This window comes from Misgurnus anguillicaudatus, chromosome 24 (assembly GCF_027580225.2).
Source record: "Misgurnus anguillicaudatus chromosome 24, ASM2758022v2, whole genome shotgun sequence".
Lineage (NCBI taxonomy): Eukaryota > Metazoa > Chordata > Actinopteri > Cypriniformes > Cobitidae > Misgurnus > Misgurnus anguillicaudatus.
The window spans coordinates 17,010,549-17,030,141 of NC_073360.2; the positions used below are offsets into that span (position 1 = coordinate 17,010,549).

Here is a 19,593-nt window from a genome sequence, read left to right on the forward strand (position 1 = left end):
TGTGTGTGCGTGCGCGCGCGCGCGCGCGCGTGCGTGCGTGCGTGCGTGTGTGTGTGTACCTGGTAATTATCACGTTGTGGGGACCAATTGTCCCCACAAAGACAGGAATACCAGTGTTTTTGTGACCTTGTGGGGACATTTTTATGTCCCCATGAGGAAACAAGCTTATAAATCAAACAAAATGATGTTTTTTGCAAATGTGAAGTAGGAGAAGGGTTTATGTGATGGTTGGGGTTAGGGAATGGGGTAGGTAAGGGGAATAGAATATACAGTTTGTACAGTATAAAATGCATTACGTCTATGGAATGTCCCCACAAAACATGGAAATCAGAATGTGTGTGTGTGTGTGTGTGTGTGTGTGTGTGTGTGTGTGTGTGTGTGTGTGTGTGTGTGTGTGTGTGTGTGTGTGTGTGTGTGCATGAGTGTGTGCGCGCGTAATAAACACATATTAATATATAAAAGGTGTACTTTGTAATGTACTGTAAGTTGCTTTGTATAAAAGTGTCAAATGCATAAAATGAAATAGTCTGCTAGGGAAACCAATTTTAGGAGCGTTCATATCAAGTAACTGATTGAACAAGCAAAACATCAATATATTTTTAGATATTTTAACAATAAAATAAAGCAAATTGGGAAAGTCAATCACTAAACCCCACCCTCTGCAATCCAAACTTATAGCCCTGCAAAAAGATGCTTTTCCAAATGATATCGGGGCATCTTGTGACTAGACCACATTTGTCTTATTGTCTCACAGAATGTATAGTTTACTAAACAGCTTTGCTTGGCATTTTCAATAATACATTTGATAAAGCTCTTTATTAATGTCCAGTAAAGCCAAACAGATACAACCGACTATTATTCATTGGTTTTGGCCCCAGTATCCAAAAAAGTGGTGTACTTTATCGCATACTTTACATTAATATGCACAACATAAACTAAGCCATGTTTTACTGTATATATACAGTAATGTACTGGGTATTTATTAATAACTTCAAATACAAAGGTCAGCCCTGCACAAAATCCTGTTTTAACTTCTAAATGTAGCCAATATGACAGCCATCTAGTCATGCAAGTCAAACCACATAATTACATATAACTGTGCACTGTAGGTTATAAATAACCAAACCAAACCAAGTTCATTTAGAGGCTTAAAGCACATACTGTTTTTGCTTGATATTGTATTGTTCACTTTAACATGGACAGACATGTATATATCTGTGTTAATCTGTGTTACAATAAACCATATCATCTTATGCCTGTTATATTGAAGATTTTTTCAGTGGTGAGGAAGTTACTTTTACACTTGTGGCTTCTCTCCGCAACCGATGGGAATGTTGCCCTCAGGGATATCCAGCTGGTGTCGATGGGCACAGACGGTCAGAACGCCATCAGAGGACAGAGAGGAGGTAAAGGTCCCTTGATCTATATCTGCCGGGATCTTATACTTTCTGTAAAACTCCCGTGCCACGTATCCATGGTCATCCTGATAAAGAGTGAAAGTTAAATACTTTACCTGATGTAGATTAATCATAACACATTACAAGACCTATAAGATCTGTCTTTTTATCAGGTCTGTGGTTATATTTACACAGAACGTTCTTTACATCATTTAGGATGATTTTATAGGGGAAAAAATGGGTGGGTATTCATAGACTGGATATAACAGAAGAACCATTTAAAAAAGTGAGTAAGGTAAGCAGATGAAGTTTGTTACCTGATGCTCATCATGTTTCCCACGAATCTCAACACAGTCACCATTAACCCTCACTGTCAGCTCCTCTGGAGAGAAATGCTTCATGTCCAGGTTGATTACAAAGCGATCTCTATCCAGTCTCACCTGAGTACGAAAATATACAAACACTGAATCCACAGTCCTTAATGCATTCTATACGAAATATTGTATAGATCTCAGGAGTTTAGGTAGTGGTTATATTTAACTCACCTCTGACATCCCACTGTCCCAAAAACTTGGAAAACGCCAGAAAAAAGGACGATAGTTAAACATGGCGTACAAGGGTGCTAGAAGATCATTGTCGTGTAGGTGCTCTCCAAAAAATTGGTCATACATTCTATAAGGATAAAAGCCGGGGAGCCAGGGCCGACGGTACCAGGGATGCTGGATAGTAACATCCATTGTATCGAAATGTAGCGGTTGAAGTTCACAGAGGATCTGCTGCACGTTCTGCTGGTGTCCCTGTATTTATGGCTCAACCATAACCCTTGTGTCAGCTACCAACCCAGCCACCCATTGATCCTTCTTTGGTCATGAGGTCAAAGTTTTTGTTGCTCTCTTCCCTTTTGGCTCAATGAAACAAAAAACGATTTATTGTACAGTCACAAATGCCGGGGCGTGAATGGTTTTTAATGCCTCTCTGCTCACAAGCCTGGAAAAATATTTGGCTGAATTAGAATGGATTTTGAGCCTCCATGTCAACTGGCCACATCCCCAACAAGTTGTGCCAGGAGGGATTTTGCCCCTATGTCCTGAACAGGGCACATCCAGATACAATCTGTTCCCATATCAGATAATATTATCCAGTATGCAGTACAGTGCAAAGTAAAAGTCCCAGGGGCTTTTCGAATTGAAGCATTCATAAACATTGAGAACAGCAAAATGCAGGTATCTTAAGACCTGTTTTTCTTAAACTTAATACAGTGTCTTAAAATCTGAGCTGAATAAAACATTTCATCTAACGTGTGTTTATAGACCAATAATTAAAAATGGTGTAGGAGCGCTTCCAATGTGAATGACTGTATCTGTGTTGGACAACCATAAGGAATATTTGAGTAAGGTCATCCAGGATGCCAAGAAGATAAAAAGTTCTCATGTAGCTTTTTGGAAATTTGTTTAATCAATTGGTTTGTTCGGTACTGCTGTTTATTGCAATTACTTCAATTATGGTAAATAGCCTAGGTATATTTTTGCTTTTATTGCTTAAAATAGTAAAAAAATAAATAGGACACAACCCTTGAGATGTTTTATTTAACTTTTAGGAGATACCAATACAGACAAATTTCATAACATAATACAAAACAGAACAACAACAAACACCTCATTCAAAGCAACAGACATAACACTATATAATGAACACATAATGAAAGCAAAACTTTACTATATTTGGTCAATGAATAACAACCTACAAAGGTCAAATAACTGTAAACACGATGTCATGATGTTAAAGAGTGTATATTTAAATTCCAATCTGCAGAGCCTTACTGAAAGCACTAAGAACACATGTGCATTATACACTCACTTAAAGGATTATTAGGAACACCATACTAATACTGTGTTTGACCACCTTTCGCCTTCAGAACTGCCTTAATTCTACATGGCATTGATTCAATAAGGTGCTGAATGCATTCTTTAGAAATGTTGATCCATATTGATAGGATAGCATTTTACGTTTGATTGGAGATTTTTTGGGATACACATCCAGGGCACAAAGCTCCCATTCCACCACATCCCAAATATGCTCTATTGGGTTGAGATCTGGTGACTGTGGGGGGCATTTTAGTACAGTGAACTCATTGTCATGTTCAAGAAACCAATTTGAAATGATTCGAGCTTTGTGACATGGTGCATTATCCTGCTGGAAGTAGCCATCAGAGGATGGTCTTAAAGGGATGGACATGGTCAAAAACAATGCTCAGGTAGGCCGTGGCATTTAAACGATGCCCAATTGGCACTAAGGGGCTTAAAGTGTGCCAAGAAAATATTCCCCACACCATTACACCACCACCACAAGCCTGCACAGTGGTAACAAGGCATGATGGATCCATGTTCTCATTCTGTTCACGCCAAATTCTGATTCTACCATCTGAATGTCTCAACAGACCAGACAACATTTGTCCAGTCTTCAACTGCAATTTTGGGAGCTCGTGCAAATTGCAGCCTTTTTTTCCTATTTGTAGTGGAGATAAGTGGTACCCGGTGGGGTCTTCTGCTGTTGTTAAACTTAAACATAGACTGTAAAAAGTTGGATCAACTTTTAAAAAAAAACTAGTAACACCCAAAAAAAAAATATTTCAACTTTGTTTTTGACAAATGTAAGTTGAATAAACTTAAATTATTTAGGCGTTACCAATTGAACTGACTTTTTAAAACCAATTATTAATTTTTTACAGTGTATGTTTAAGTGAAAAATACTTTAAGTGAAAAATGTAAGTTGACAAAACGTATTGTTTTTAGATAAAATTGCTTTTAATTTATTTTCATTATAATTTTAATACGATTTGTGAGAAATGCTCCTAAACGTATACTTTGCATGATTTGGTTGGCTGGCCCTCCTTGTACCAGAGATGAAAAATGCATAGCAGTTTATTGCCACAGCTCTAATAGGTATCTGCCTTTTTTATATCTATAGTCTCTTATCTTACTGTTCTTGTAATTATAAAACTACAGAAATTAGAAGTAGAAATTACAATGTTACTGGCAGCTGGTTGCCAGTAACTTACTGTAGATGTAAATAATATAATATTAAATATTAATATAAGATTAATATCTTTACAGAATAAAACTATACAATAACAGCCTCATGCAAAGCATTCTGGGAACCAGAAATCATCATCAACCTTTTTCTGTTTTTTGCTTCAGATTTTGTTTCCCAGAAAGCTTTGCTTGATGCTGTTATTTTAGTTTTACTCTGTAAAGACAAAGACTTGTAAATGTTTATTTAACTTTAAACAAAATGTTGCCTGTAAATAAAATTAATTTAAATCTACAGTTAGTTACTGGCAACCAGCTGCAAGTAATACTGTAATTTTTTTACTGTGTAGATCGTCCTTTAAATTACTTTTTACTGTGCCTAGATCATTGGCAAAACTGCTTTTTCTTTTTATGCGCTTAGATTATGGAATGAAATGCAGAGTATTTTGATGCTAGACATGCTCCCATCTTTACATATTTTTAGAAACCTTTTAGAGTCTTATTTGAAAGAATCATGTTCTTGTTTTACTTATATATTTTACTATTAAGAATTGTAGTTCTGAGTGCTGGACAGGACTTTTCTGTATTGTTTGTCTTGAATTTTTTTGTGTGAAACTTTGTGTGCTGCCATTTTGGCCAGGACTACCTGGTAGAAGACAATTTTTTATAAAAAAAAATTATAGTATCATATAAATAAAATGACTCTGTGTAGTATGTATATGTCTATATCTGTGTAAGTGTATTTACCACACATTACAAATGTAGCATATTTTTGTAACCATGTTTACAAGAACAATAGCTTCCCTAATCTCTTTTAGTAATATATTTTCCTAATTTCACTGCCAATATGAACAGTGTACTCTACACAGGACGGGAATTTAGCCATTCAAGACTATTGACACTAAGGTACAAACAAACAAATCAACAAGAACTACTAACTTCCCATTTCAGAGGGACGAGTGGCTTTAGGCAACCCAATCTTGTGTTTAAAACATAAGACACATTTATAATATACACAAAATAAATGTAAAGAGACTATAGATATGAAAACAGATGTTAATGTAAAATTATATTATAAACCCTCTCCTTTACACCCACACAGCTGCGTACTGTTTCATTTCAACATAATATGACAGAATAAAAATGTAATTCACATACCACACTGCTTACAAACAATGTTTTGTGAATTATGCTGTACAGGAGCTGTTGTTTGAAGTGAGACACAACCTACCAGCATGATTTACTAAAGACGCCCACTTTTTCAGCCTGCCCACACCCTTCCCCTCCTCCACCCAGGAGCCCACCGGTTTGTGTGAGAGGGAGGGGTGAAGATGGAGGAGGGGAGGGTAAACATAGCAGAGCCGAACCACGTCTGACTCCTGAAAAAGGAACAAGGGAGGGGAAGACGAGAAATGAAGAGAAACGCATAGAAAACACCCTCAGAAAAACTGTGAGAATGAAAAACAGGAATCATACAAGTTGCAGAAGGCTCACCGAGAGAGACCGTGAAGATTCAAGGGGACAGGAGACGGCTGAAACGCTCAGAACTGAAAACAGGATTATCTCATACATCTTATCTTAGTAACACATTCTGTCTGCAGTTTTGAACATCAGATCTGTGGAAATACTCGAATGGGCATTTAATCTGGGTTTACGGCGCAGGCGGTGAAGCTGAAGACCTGCCAAACAAGCAATCTGGGCTTACATGAACTGAGACATCTGCATGGGCAGGGAACTGTTCTCCATCATCAACAGACTACACCGCCAGCTCCGTGGATGCTGGGTTTTGTTTGCTGCTGGACACTGATGTGCACACCCTTTGGACTGTGCTGTCTGCTATGCTATGCTGATGACACACTGTTTCCTCAAACCCCACGGGTTGGGCTGGATCAGCATGGGAGGTTAGAAAGGCAAATAGCATCATGGGAGCCAAGCAAATGAAATGGTATGAATGAAATTCCCCTATACCCTGATTCTCCACACCCCTCTTTTACTTTTCCTGTGTCCTCATCATTCCTCAAATTCCAGATTTTCCTAGGAAACAGACAAAGCCACGGTGACACCCATTGTCTTTTAGTTTCTACTAACATTGTGTGTTGCTGTACATCAATATTATAGCCGTATACTGAGATATTTAAAGTAAGACATCATAGTCTCCCACTCAGTATCTGTGTTTCAATTGTCTTCATAAGAGATTGATGTATGGGTGTTGCTTGCCATTGTGAAATTGCCTGGCAACCAGAAATCAAATGAGTTTCAATGTGGTCAATGCCATCTGCACGCAATATCACAGATGTATGATTTTAGATTTGTGTATTGGTTCACATAAGTGTCGAGCTTTGTCACAGATCATTAAGAAGGTCACACGAGTTCAGTAAATAGCTCCGGGAATGTTTGTTTTCATGTCATATATACATTAGGTATCTGTGATAAAGTATGCTACATATTGTGTTTGGACCGTATAGAATTTGATGCTACAAAACAGCAGACATGATTTTAAATTCAGGTCGTATTATTAATTTGCATATTCACTTAAGACTCACTCTGCAGTCAATGCAAACCTGCAATATTTTTACACTGTCCATTAACACATAATGGGTTACAGCTATATAGCTGTGTAAATAACAAACCTGCCTATATTGGGTTAGTAAAGTCAGCGTCGTAAATGAATTATGTGGAAGAAGAGAGCGATGGTTTATATATTATCCGGCGTGGTTTGCTATTGATCTACATGTACCTCTGTGTATTAAAAATCAGCACATACAGTAATACGACCCCTCTCTGAGGAGCATTCTGCTGTAATTTCATGCTTGTGTAAACATCTCTTCACGTTGCCATTTCAAAAGTTTAATTAACTAGATGTAATCCTGTTTAATAGTCCTTATCAAAATGTCATTTTCAATGTATGCAAATGAGACTAGATTGACGTGCTAATCAGTTGTTGTATCTCTCTGTTATTCTGTTTGACATATTTTATTCTGTATTTTCTTCTTTGCTGGAATGGTCTCACTTTCAATATACCTAAAAAGGAACAGCCTGCCCTGGGGTGATGAAGAAGGTGTTAAAAAGTCTCATTTCACTTCTGCTGAAAACAGATGAATTACACGTGGCTTAGGAATGCTTTGATGCTTTGTTAGTGTAGTCTGAAATTGAAAACCACGAAGAAAATTGTCCCAGTGTCTTTAGTAGCTTGAGGAATTTCCCTACCTATAAAAAATATGATATACTTGTTATTGTCATCCAGGCTGTAACCTGAAATTAGGACCATTACTTTAAAGTAAAGAAGCATCGATATATCGGCCAATAATTGGTATCGGTCATGGCAAATATATCCTGTCAATCAAAAGAGAACAGGAAAAATGCAATGAATTTGAGTATAGAAAATGTATCACTAGTTTAATGTGCAATATTAATGGTCACATTCAGAAAATTTTATATTTAGCATTTAATTAAAGTTAATATAATAATAATAAGATATCAGCCTGAATAATCAGCTATCAGTATTGGTGGAAAAATTAATCTCTACTTCAAAAGTAACCTAACTGATATATTTTTTAACCTCTCTATAGTCTCAGTTCGTCTAGTCCGACACACTCACCCAAGAAGGAGTATATCGGAGTTTATGCCAAACCTGAAGCATCAGGAGAACTGCTGGGAAACCACACAGAGCAACCACAAAGCTTTTTGGGTAAGACTTATGCTTAAACACATGTTTCCCTACTTGATTTTTGTATTTCATGTATCTATTTGCATTGCAGAGGATGCAGTGAAATCCTCAGTCACCGAGTGGACTCCTGGCCCAGAGCATGCTGTGAAGGAGGAGAGCAGCACATGGGAGGAACAGCTATGTGCCCAGCAGGAACAGCTGGAGAAGGAAATGCAGGAGACCAGGAAAATGGTCACGAGGCTTCAGGTGAGCTGATTATAAAATTATATAAAATATAATATTAAAATGTTTAATTTTTTAGAATGGTCTTATAGGGGTGGTTTCCCGAACAGGGATTAGTTTAAACCAGGACTAGGCCTTAGTTTAATTAGGAAATATAACTAGTTTTAACAAACATGCCTTACTAAAAACCTTACTTGTGAGCATTTTAAGGCAAAACAAAGAGCACTGATGTATTTTAAGATATGTCAGTGCAAGTTGTTTTCAGTTTGGACAGCTCTTACATTTAGTTTAGTCTAGGACTAGTCTAATCCCTGTCCGGGAAACTGCCCCATAGGGTTTAAACTGTTTATTACTCAGAATAAAAGTACAAAAGCTGTCACTGGGATGGTACCCAGGGCATATCCTATTTAGGTGCCGTTGGTAGGCTACTTGAATGGCACAAAACAAAACGCACTTTAGCCTGTATCATTAGCCAATTTATGATACAATTGTGATGTTGAGAGAAGCGCGAGATAAAAAATTAAACACTTTAATTGGAATGTTTTTAGCGTGTGTGATTTATTGAGGACACGGATCGGTAAACTATATAATATTAACAGGTCTGGGCGGGTGCGGATTTAAATTTGATATTATCACAGGTGACGGGTCGGATCTGGTGCTGAACTTTGCGGTACGGGCAGGGGCGGGTCTCCAGAAATGGACCCCTGCATGATCTGCGCAGGGTTGCCAAGTCAGTGATTTTCCTGCAGAATTGGGCTATTTTAACACTGTTGCTGTAGGTTGTTTTTAATGTCTGTGAATTGAAGTGACCCCAATAATGTGAAATTTCACCCAGGGAATGCAAATTTTAGCAGATGGTACCCTGCCAATTTCCATCTGAATTGCGTTTTTTTTTACCAGAGACCCCCATCGAGACATGATTGGGGTAGTTTTGGGCTAGGTTTGAGTAGCAATTGGGCAGGATTTACTGTGAAAACTTGGGAACCCTGATGGTAGCTGTTAAAAATATTCGAATATGTACCGTTAAGTAGAGGTACAGTATATGTTGGTACTAATATGCACTTTTTAGGGACAAATGTACTTCTTATAAGAGTACTGCCCCAGGTTTTGCACCTTTTTGTGAGAGTATTACCTCCAGACATACAGAACAAATACCAAAATAGAATGCAAAGTCTTTCTAATCATCAGAAGTTTAGCAAAACATATAATGAGATCATTTCACAGATAATCAGTGATTTTATTTATCGGCTGCCATCGTCATAAGAGGAATATGTATTCTAAAGTTAGAACGGATGGGACACAGATGAATAATATTAACAGTAATAGAGGACTACAGTAGGAAATGAACAAGGCAATGCAGCTTGAAGAGAAGAGCTGTACCCATTAAACAGCCTCCAGGATTGATCACATGATAGCTGCTTGGATGACTGTTAGTTCAACACCATATGTTCACAGTGAGGAGTCTTGCCTCATTCACACTGTGCTTTTGAAACTTAATGCTTACTGTCACATACTGTCTCTGTGTTCAGGCCTTGTTGCTGCATGGGTCGCTACCTGAGGACCAACAAACATCTACTTTGAGTTTTGGGGACAGTGGTGTCAACTCGGAGCAGCAGCTGGTAATCCATTATTCTGCATAATACAAAATTTGCTTCTGTATACCGGTACTCCAACCTGGGCTTGCGTTAAGCCCCGACAAAACATTCATAATGTTCATTAAACAGAAACGGTGATGCATTGAACACTCTGTTGTGATGACGCAAGAGTTGCAACGACGGTAGCTGAGAGGCAATGGTTTGTGTTATTTTTTAAATGTTTCTGGAGCCTGATGAAATCGTTATAAATGTGTGTTTAATACTGTAAAATATGCTTGATGTTACAGTCACTGCTCTTGTCGTCCAGAATGAAAGAGAACAGCTCGCACTTGAACCCATCATGCGAGCTGTCTCTTTAGTACCGCTTTGTTTATTTACCAGTTTTTTGCTGATTGGACTGCAGTTCTGACACACCCACCAAACAAGAGAGCCCTGTTGCACATCTGTGCACACCATTTCCAGGAAACATGTCGTCCAACCCGGAAACCGTAGCAAAACATTGTGCACCGTTTTGAACTTGAACGTGCCATTGTCACATATTTCCATCATTTTACGTGCCCCTGCCACGACTTTCTTTTCTGTACAGTTTTACGTATTGGTTACTCAACTGTTTTTCCTATTTTTAATCAATTGTCACTTCGGTTTGGGGGTTAGATTTGCTGTTTGCGTTAGGATATGACTTAAAGTATTGGTTTATACTATTTTTTCGTATGCATTTTTAAACCATTGTCATGACAGTGCATCCAAAGGCTGCAGTTTTTATGTTACTTTAGTAACATTTTCTTTTTTAGATTTTAATTCGCAGTCGGCTGGACCAGAGTATGGAAGAGTCTTTAGATCTGAAGGTAACTTGGTGAAGAAGAATAGCTGACAAATAGCAGTAGATATATGGAGTATAGGATTGATAGCTTACATTATATGGAAATAAATAAGATAAGATAAATAACTGGGTATTTCTTTCAGAGAGAACTTTTAAGGTACAAGCAGGAGGTGCGAAATCTTCAGGCTATTAAGGTGAGACCTTCTTAAATGTCATTTCATTTGCATTTGCATTTTGTAGGCAACCGTGCAGCGTACACCAGAATTTTTGCCATTTGGTTTAATCACGGCTACTGTCTGACTGTCCATCTGTCTACCCAGGATGCCATGCAGCAGAGAATGTCTGCGCAGGAGGACACAGTTCTGCAGCTGAAACAGGAGCTGCTCAGATCCAGCATGTCCAGAGAGGAACTGGAGGGACAGAACGTGAGTGTCAATTTCAGAATTTGCACTCATTCCTTATGTGTCAAAGGCCTAATAGATGTTATTTTATTTTGTGTCTAGGAGGACTTAGAAAGGAAGTTGTCTGATCGAAACAGATTGCTAAGTGAATACAAAGTAAGCAAATTCATCCTAATTATTTTATTTTGCTTAAACACTGTCTAGTGATTAATCCTGTTTAATGTTTACATTAGGCATATATACGTTTCTGCATTGTCTATATTGCGTGCATTTGTCCTTATAGAAGGAACTCAGTCAGAAAGACAGACTTCTGCAACAGCAGCAAATAAAGCTGGATGATGCTCTGTGCAGGATCAGTGAAAACAGCTACAACAGGGTAATTGAATAATTTAAACTGCATAATCCTTTATGACAATATACCACAGTTAAAAAAAACATGTTTATTAAAAAATAATGTTTTTATGGCTTATTTTTGTAGTTTGTTGGTGTAATACTCTTGTTAATTCCTCTAGAGGGAGCCAGAGCACAACAAGATTTAGCTTTTTTTAGATTCATTTACTATGTAAACAACAATTTAGACTTCTTATGCATTCAGCTTTCCACAGAATGCACATACACAATACATGCATACTGTAAAAAAGTTTCCTTGTAGTTTAGCCCAGAATTACAATACTAATATATAGCCTACTGTACTCTCACGTCGCTTTTAACCCATGTGACTTTTACCTGTAATATAATTTTTTAGAAAAATTGTATTGTAAATATAATTTTGTAAAAAAATGTTCTTGTTATTGTTAAAAGTCAAACAGGTTTGAATAACAGTGTTATTTAATGTCAGATGTTCACTATTGGTTTGTAATATTTTGTGCTTAAACAGTTGTCAGCTTGTGAGAATAACGGCTACAGCCATATAATGGATACATCTTCAGCATCTTTCCAGCACAGAATGGTAAGTTTTAATGTTACTCGAGCATTTGCTCCGCATTTGTTCTTCAGATTGGGTTAATGTTACTGCACGTATGTGTCAGGCGGATGAGCTGCAGTTAGTGAGAGATGCTCTGCGCAGTCTAAGGGATAATTTTAGTGGTCATGACCCACAGCATCACACTCTGGACACATTGGAGCAGGGCGTGGCCAGTCTAGTGGACCGTCTCCACACCATAGAGTCCAAGAAAAGACAGGAGAGAAAGGCAAGACTGAGCATCACTATACTACAGTAAATCCCATCTGTAGCGAGTATTATGCATTAAAACCCTCTGTCATTTCACCACAGTGTTCAACAAGGTCACCTGGACGAAAGGCCAACTACACAGACCGAGAATCATGGCCGTCAAGCTCTAGTGGGTCACCTCTTCAACATTTAATGCTATATACAGTACCTTGAAACTCATACTAATGAGTTATTGTTCATGTGGTAATCTGTTCTAGAGATGTCCCATTCCCAAAGTAGCCCTGTTATCAGTGCAGCAGCATCGACCAAAGTACTCTACTACACCGATCGGTCTCTCACACCCTTCTTAGTCAACATCCCTAAGAGGTGACTGCAAGAATAAAGTGATATAGTTCAGTTACAGAATATGATATGTGTTATCGTCTTAATATAAACTGCTCTTTATTAGGTTAGGAGAGGTCACGCTACAGGACTTTAAGCAGGCTGTGGACAGACATGGCAATTTCAGATATCACTTTAAATCTCTGGATCCAGAGTTTGGAACCGTCAAAGAGGAGGTGAGAAGAATAAACGAATATATATATATATATATATATATATATATATATATATATATATATATATATATATATATATATATATATATATATATATATATATATATATATATAGCCGCAAAAAAGAGCCCAGTCTAGTTTTGACTATAATCATCATTTGAAGAGTTTCATTGCAAAACGAGATAACCACCGTTTTTTTAATTGTTCAGAAATCTTGTTTTTTGGTTGTGCATTCCAATTAATTTCAATGCAACTGCAGTTGGTTTGTTTGATTTAAACCTTAATAACTTAAAAAATCCAGCTAATTAGAAAAATAAAAAAAAATAATAAAATGATAACATAATAATAAACATTTTTTGAAAAAAATGTTAAAAAATGGATTTATATCGTTTTGCAACGAAACTCTTAATTTCTAGATGAATTCTGACCATTCAGTCCAGTGTCTGTTGAATTTCAACAAAAGCAAACCTCAGGAGTGACATAAAGTAATAATAATTGTAGAATAATGCAGAATAAAACAAAATTATTATTTTACTTAAACACATACAGTACCTATAAATAGTAAATCTAGAAAAACTGAAAGGGACCATTGACTTTATATGACTTTTCACAGGCAGGGTCACATTTCATAAAGAAAATGAAGTAGGCCTATATATTTTAGAAAGAATGTATGACTTTTGGTACATTAGGATTCAATCGTTTCTGCATATAAATGAAACATCAGTAGGGGGTAAAACACCCTGTCCTAAAAATAATGTCACAATTGTTACAGTTTTATATAAGTTTCTTGTCAGGCTTCATGAGATTCATAAGTAATAATCAATGATTTTCAGTTTCTTTTGTCTTTGTTCTTCTAGGTGTTTCTAGATGATGCTGTTGTACCAGGCTGGGAAGGGAAGATTGTTGCATGGGTGGAGGAGGATCATGGAGAGAGCAGATAGACAAAATGTATGTTTGGCCTCACATATACCTCATCCCTACAACAAGCCTTCGCTCTTTCCTAACTGTGAAACTCACTGTATCAGTTCACTACATCATTACAGCAGGCACGTGTTTGTATAATAGAGTATGTGTATACATTTTGAAGAATGAAAGAAATTATTAAAAAAACTGTGTACAGCAAAGTATTGATACAAATTATTTCTAAGTGTATTGTTTGTGTTTAAAAGAATATTCATCTTGTGCCATGACAAATGATACACACATTAGTTGCCAAACTATGACAAACATATCGTCACACATGTTGTGCATGTACAGTCCTGTTTAAATGATCTTTTAAGAGAATGTAATGATTATCTTTTGAAAATAATAAGTAGTAAAAGCAGGGACCACTTTATTTGTACAGATTTGTAAAATATCAACCTAAAAATATTCCTTTTTAAAAATGAACGATTGTACTTTCCTATCAAGTCTGCATGTGTGTTCATAGTGTTTGGCGTGTTGTAAACACATGCAGCTGACCCGTCCACCTTTTATTAAACACATTCTGTGTACAAGTCTGCTGGTCACAATTTGTTTTAAATACACTGGCCCCAATGAGGAAACCTGGTCTGTGTAAAATACAACAGCTTTTATTATGCGACTACACTCTTAAAATAAATGTGTTAAATTAACACATCTTGTGTCTAGTTAAGGACAACACATCTAGTGTGTTGTCCTTAACTTAACACATCTCTGTGTTATTTTTGGAATAACACACTTTGTGTTGTTTTAACACATCTTGTGTTGTCCATTTCATTTATTTAAGCTCACATTCTACACGAAATGACACACAATGTGTTAAAATAACACATAATGTGTTAAATAGTTTAACACAAAACAATGTGTTAAAATTAACACATCCTTTCTTAGAGTGTACATACACAATACAGATATTTGTAATTTTTTGACAGTCATAACTTTTACTGGCAGGTGTAAGTTAGTTTCTCAGTTTCTATATAAGAGTGATATGTTTTATAACACAGTTACTGTAACAGTTAGAGTCTGTTTCTTCTTATTAAATGTTGCAGTGCAAGTCTCCTCCTTGACTGAATCAGGTAATGGAAGGTGCAGATAATAAATGTCCTCCACCTCCAGGAGAATATCATCCTAAATAATAAACAAATACATAACATGAATCTAACATCAGTTGTTTTGAACCTGTTTATCTTACTTTCCACTGCAGATCACTGATGAATTTTGTAGAATTGTATAGGCACCAAAAAACTACTTAAGCAATATCGCTCGAGTAGGAGTGTGATATAGCTCTATATCATCACGGCTGTGATTAGGCCAGAGGCACGAGGCCGCAGGCCGAGTGCCGGAGGCAATCACAGCCGTGATGATATAGAGCTATATCACACGACTCCGAGAGCGATATTGCTTTTATACAACAGTTCGACGGCACACGTTTGAAAAACGAAAACTAGAAAACAACAACGGAGTTATTTTAAAAGCCTCTTTGTTTGAGAACTACTTCTTCCGCCACGGATTTGAGGGCGGCCAGAATGACAGGTAAAACTTTCGGCTGCTTTGAAGCTCATAACAACTCAATGGACGGAAAACCCTTTACTTTATATTACCGTTTCTTGGTCACAAAGTGTAGTTTTAAGATTAGTTCAGTCGAGAATGTATATGTATTATATTTAAATCTGCAGTCGATTAGTAAAGATAGCGCCTGTTTGAACGTTTGCTTAGTGAGATTCGGTACGAATGAGAACCAAAGCATGAGCGGACATCAGTGTTCACTCGCCCCGCTGACCACCGCCCTCTCTGGGCTACATCTCTGAAAGGGATCCCCTGGCTCTCATGTTGGCCTTGTTTGTTTATGATCGTCAAAATGAGATCAAATCAGCAGTATTTGGTGTCATGATCAAACTATTACTTGTTTTTTAATTCATATTTAGTGTCTTTTGTGTTGTTTTTGTTTTGGCGCGAGGTAAAAGTTAATAAAACTACTTGTATAACGTTACTATTGCTTTCTCATTTATTCTTAACGTGATACGAGCACTCGATTATTATTATTAAACTTTGTTCTGGTCAGTACTATATAAAACGGTGTTTTATAAGTGTCAGAGAGATGTTTTTGCATGCTGCTTATCAATATACCAGTGGCCATATCTCATAACATGTTTTAATAGTCAGGTCACGATAAAGTAAATGATCAATGTCCACATTTAAAAGCTGCGGTGCTTACCTGCAGTTTCACGGTGTTTTCGCGTTCTGATAAGAAATATAGCTCCAGAAAAAAAACGAGTGTTTATATTCCTCTTTCCAAGTGTTAATCGTCCACACGATGTGACAAAACATTTCTCCCATTAACTGTAACGTAACATCCAAGAGCGCTGATCTTTGACGGAATAACTTCTGATTGGGGATTCACAGACTGATTTATGAGCTAGTAAACTAATGAGACACACGGAGAGTGATTCAAAACAGGGCGTCTGTGTTTTTCCATTCAGAGATGAGCCTGCTTAGGACCTCCATTCACTAGGTGGTGGAATGATACGAAAGGTGAAGCGGTTACAGTGCCGATATCAGCACAATATCGCACAGGTCTTAGCCAATCAGATTCGAGAACCAGAAAGAACTGTTGTATAATATAAAAATAGATCACATGATTTGTGGGTTAAAGGTGCATTGTGTAATTTTTAAAAGGATCTTTTGACAGATATGCAATATAATATACATAACTATATTATCAGTGGTGTATAAAGAGCTTACATAATGAACTGTATTGTTTAAATTACCGTAGAATGAGCTGTTTTTATCTACATACACCGTGTGACTCCTTACATGGAAGTTGCCATATGTTTCAACAGTAGCCCTAAATGTACAAATGGCTACTGGAGATTGTGTTTTAAAAGGAAGGTGTGAGCTGTGGACTGAGCAGTTGGTTGTAATTGACAATCTCACCGCTAGATGCCGCTAAAATCTCCCCAGTGGACCTTTAAATTCTACACAGCAAAAAATATTTAGTATTTTTGTTTAATTTTTTAATGTGAGTCAGATGAGTTTATTTGATGAAACTGTTGTATACCTCAACCCAAACTAAGTAAATAGAGCAGCTAGAAGTCATATAACATTTATGGATTACTCTCCACTGACCTGAGAGATGCTGAGTTGGCACTGTGAGACGGATCGCACACCAGGAAGCTTGACGTTCAGCTGTAGGCTCCTCCCTGAGCCGCTGTCATCAGTACACACTGTGAGATGATGCTGGGGCTCACGCTGAACTGACTCTATACTGGAGATCACCTCAATAAGACCTGGTTTGGCTGGTTTCTTGTCCTCCACTGTGCTCAGCTGGATGGAGGAGTCAACCTTGTTCTCAGCCAATCGCAGTGAGGAGATCTGCTGAAGGAGTGATGGTGCTGTGAAAAGAGATGCAGAATTACTTAAGAGATGCACTGTAATTATTTGCACAGTATAACTACCTAAATAAGATGATAAGGTTCCAACTGACTAAATTACTCTTAACAAGATCTACAGTATGAAAACTAAAGGATAATATGTCTGAAACAAACCTCAAACTTTCTTCAAATGTAACATGCATTGCAATTTTACAGTGTGACTAAAGCGAAAATATTTACATTCATGCATTCGACAGACGCTTTTATCCAAAGTGACTTACAATGCATTCAAGCTATACATTTTATCAGCATGTGGTAATCAATCCCCAACTTTTTGCGCCACTAAAGCATTCCTTTATCAGTTGAGCTACAGAAACACTACCAATATACTGTTGCAACACTGGCACCTGTTGGGGTATATTGTGTCACCAAATTTCAATATGTTTGTCATAACCCTAACATTGATGGAAATGCTTTTTTGTACATGGGACTTATGCACCTACACAAAAATGACACTAGAACTACACTGAGAAATATTTATTTATTTTCTCAGAGTACAAAGTGTGACAACAAGCTTCAAGCTCCCACATCACAAAAGGTGCATCTCACCTGGTTCAGATTGTGGCCCACTGGTAGATTTGACCTGCTTTGGTGTCATTAAACGGTTCTTCATATCCTGAATGCTGCCCTTGATTTTGTCTTTGGTGAGTTTGTAACTCTGGGACAGATTCAGATTGTGCTGCTGTTGGATGAAGTTCAGAACAAGCAGGTGTATATTCTCTCTCTCTTGTCTGTCTTTCTCTATCATCTGCAGAACCTCTGGGTTGAAGGCCACGTCCACCACACTGCACTCTGAAACAGACAGGAGGAGACCAAATATACTCATCATAATGCTGTTTGAGAATAAACTTTTATATAAATCAAGGAGGTTAGTTAAGAGTCAAGATAAGATTTATGTCTCCTCTTTCTTTGGAAGCAAAGATTTAGCAGGTGAGAGCTTGTACCTTTCTGCTCAGTGATGCTTTCCAATCTTCCTCCGCACACGGGAACTGGATTATTGTGAGAAGTTGGGGCTGGCACTCGTTTCCAACTGCAGATGTTTATATATAACACCCCTTTCTTTGGTCCCTAAGATGGAACACACCATAGTAATGCTTCAGATCATAATACTTTCATATACAGTATTCAAAAGCTTTACCACACCTGACTAAAGTATTCTAGTTAGTATTCTATGTTTAAAGGCATCAATTTTAAACCTTTTACTGACAATTCAAAAACGTATTACCATAGCATATTTATATATTATCAAGCGTAATGAGACATTAATGAAGTATATTTTAATAGAACATTGTAATTACAATTAATTACAAAATAAACGTATCATTTTTTATGTGGAAAACTACCTGTATCGGTAATGAGTATAATAGAAAAAAATAAAATAAAAATAGAGAGAAAATTTGTAAAAATATGTGATAATATTATGAAATAGAATTGGTTTACAGTACCAGTACAGCAGTGCGGATGCAGGCGTGAGGCTCGGGTGGTGAGTAGAACTCCGCTCCTTCTCGCAGCTGTCGCTCAATGAAGTTCTTGTACTCTTCTAGATTATTCTCAGACATATCATCTAACATCGACCAAAACTTATTCAGCTGCTGTACAGCTGCATTATCATAGCCTGCCATTTTAATGCTTAAATGTGTTTAAACCTAGAGCAACTGCCGAAAACCCGATTTAACAAAAGTTGGTATCCTTTCTGCAAAAGTGTAGACGCTGTGTTTCAACTAACGTTAATCAGATTCAGAACGAAAACGTACGACGGATTTTTAGCATGTGATTGATGAAGTATTAATGTTTAAGTAAACTACAGCTGACGATTTCGAAACATCAAGTTAAGCAATCCAAACCCTCAGCTTCTCGGCAAACTTAAACGTTACCATAGAAACTAGTGCAACATTTGTAATGTCCCCTTTTCTCCGATACGCACAACCGGCGCAACGTCATAGAATGTCTCTGAACAGGTTCACGCCCACTTTTGGGGGAAATCGCACTAGACGTTCCATTGGCTTCCATTCAAAATAGCGGAACAAAGCAACGTTTTTACACAGCCGGCAGGCGTAAATAACTTATGAAATCACTCAGATTAAACATGTTGAGCAATTATCTGTCCACCCTGCCTGCCATAGAGCGCGAAAGATAAATTAACATATTTAATTTGGTCAATATAAAAACATGTATCTATGGGAGGCCGTTTGAGACGAAACACAGCGAGACGCTCGCGATACACAATGAAACACTCGCGATACACAGTGAGACGCTCGCTATGCACAGTGAGACGCTCGCGATACACAGTGAGACGCTCGCGATGCACATTGAGACGCTCGCGATGCACATTGAGACGCTCGC

General features: G+C 37.4%; 3 protein-coding genes across 5 annotated transcripts; 1 reads left to right on the top strand and 2 right to left on the bottom strand.

Moving 5' to 3' along the window:
- Positions 1 to 572: 572 nt before the first annotated feature.
- On the bottom strand, positions 573 to 2,509 carry cryaba (crystallin, alpha B, a). The gene is made up of 3 exons (XM_055195475.2): positions 1,943 to 2,509; positions 1,715 to 1,837; positions 573 to 1,483 (listed from the first exon to the last, which is right to left on the bottom strand). The coding sequence occupies exons 1-3, from the start codon at positions 2,132 to 2,134 to the stop codon at positions 1,298 to 1,300; spliced, it is 501 nt and encodes a 166-aa protein (XP_055051450.2). The 5' UTR covers positions 2,135 to 2,509; the 3' UTR covers positions 573 to 1,297.
- A 3,147-nt stretch (positions 2,510 to 5,656) lies between these two features.
- dixdc1a (DIX domain containing 1a) lies at positions 5,657 to 14,355 on the top strand. Of its 3 annotated transcripts, none has more exons than XM_073862725.1 (15): positions 5,658 to 6,371; positions 7,996 to 8,114; positions 8,185 to 8,339; positions 9,845 to 9,934; positions 10,702 to 10,755; positions 10,874 to 10,924; positions 11,051 to 11,155; positions 11,234 to 11,287; positions 11,415 to 11,507; positions 12,009 to 12,080; positions 12,232 to 12,321; positions 12,405 to 12,471; positions 12,560 to 12,668; positions 12,751 to 12,859; positions 13,717 to 14,355. In XM_073862725.1, exons 1-15 carry the CDS (start codon positions 6,349 to 6,351, stop codon positions 13,798 to 13,800), a joined length of 1,275 nt encoding a protein of 424 aa, XP_073718826.1. In that variant the 5' UTR covers positions 5,658 to 6,348; the 3' UTR covers positions 13,801 to 14,355. The 3 variants fall into 3 exon arrangements, with proteins under 3 accessions (XP_073718827.1, XP_073718826.1, XP_073718825.1); XM_073862724.1 differs by having other exon boundaries at positions 5,659 to 6,371; positions 12,160 to 12,321; XM_073862726.1 differs by lacking the exon at positions 12,009 to 12,080 and having other exon boundaries at positions 5,657 to 6,371.
- A 370-nt stretch (positions 14,356 to 14,725) lies between these two features.
- pih1d2 (PIH1 domain containing 2) lies at positions 14,726 to 19,081 on the bottom strand. Its single transcript, XM_055196263.2, has 5 exons — positions 18,696 to 19,081; positions 18,195 to 18,318; positions 17,800 to 18,042; positions 16,946 to 17,211; positions 14,726 to 14,947 (listed from the first exon to the last, which is right to left on the bottom strand). The coding sequence occupies exons 1-5, from the start codon at positions 18,870 to 18,872 to the stop codon at positions 14,813 to 14,815; spliced, it is 945 nt and encodes a 314-aa protein (XP_055052238.2). The 5' UTR covers positions 18,873 to 19,081; the 3' UTR covers positions 14,726 to 14,812.
- Positions 19,082 to 19,593: the final 512 nt, after the last annotated feature.

Excerpts from the sequence above, each read along its gene's own strand:
- cryaba (XM_055195475.2), bottom strand. The coding sequence starts at position 2,134 with ATGGATGTTACTATCCAGCATCCCTGGTACCGTCGGCCCTGGCTCCCC. Across the intron at positions 1,838-1,942 it reads GGGACAGTGGGATGTCAGAG|GTGAGACTGGATAGAGATCG; the intron begins GTGAGTTAAATA and ends TTTCGTACTCAG. Across the intron at positions 1,484-1,714 it reads GGAAACATGATGAGCATCAG|GATGACCATGGATACGTGGC; the intron begins GTAACAAACTTC and ends ACTCTTTATCAG.
- dixdc1a (XM_073862724.1), top strand. The coding sequence starts at position 6,349 with ATGGGAGCCAAGCAAATGAAATG. Across the intron at positions 8,340-9,844 it reads AAATGGTCACGAGGCTTCAG|GCCTTGTTGCTGCATGGGTC; the intron begins GTGAGCTGATTA and ends CTCTGTGTTCAG. Across the intron at positions 9,935-10,701 it reads TCAACTCGGAGCAGCAGCTG|ATTTTAATTCGCAGTCGGCT; the intron begins GTAATCCATTAT and ends TTTCTTTTTTAG.
- pih1d2 (XM_055196263.2), bottom strand. The coding sequence starts at position 18,872 with ATGGCAGGCTATGATAATGCAGCTGTACAGCAGCTGAATAAGTTTTGG. Across the intron at positions 18,319-18,695 it reads GCATCCGCACTGCTGTACTG|GGACCAAAGAAAGGGGTGTT; the intron begins GTACTGTAAACC and ends GTTCCATCTTAG. Across the intron at positions 14,948-16,945 it reads GCCAACTCAGCATCTCTCAG|GATGATATTCTCCTGGAGGT; the intron begins GTCAGTGGAGAG and ends TTTATTATTTAG.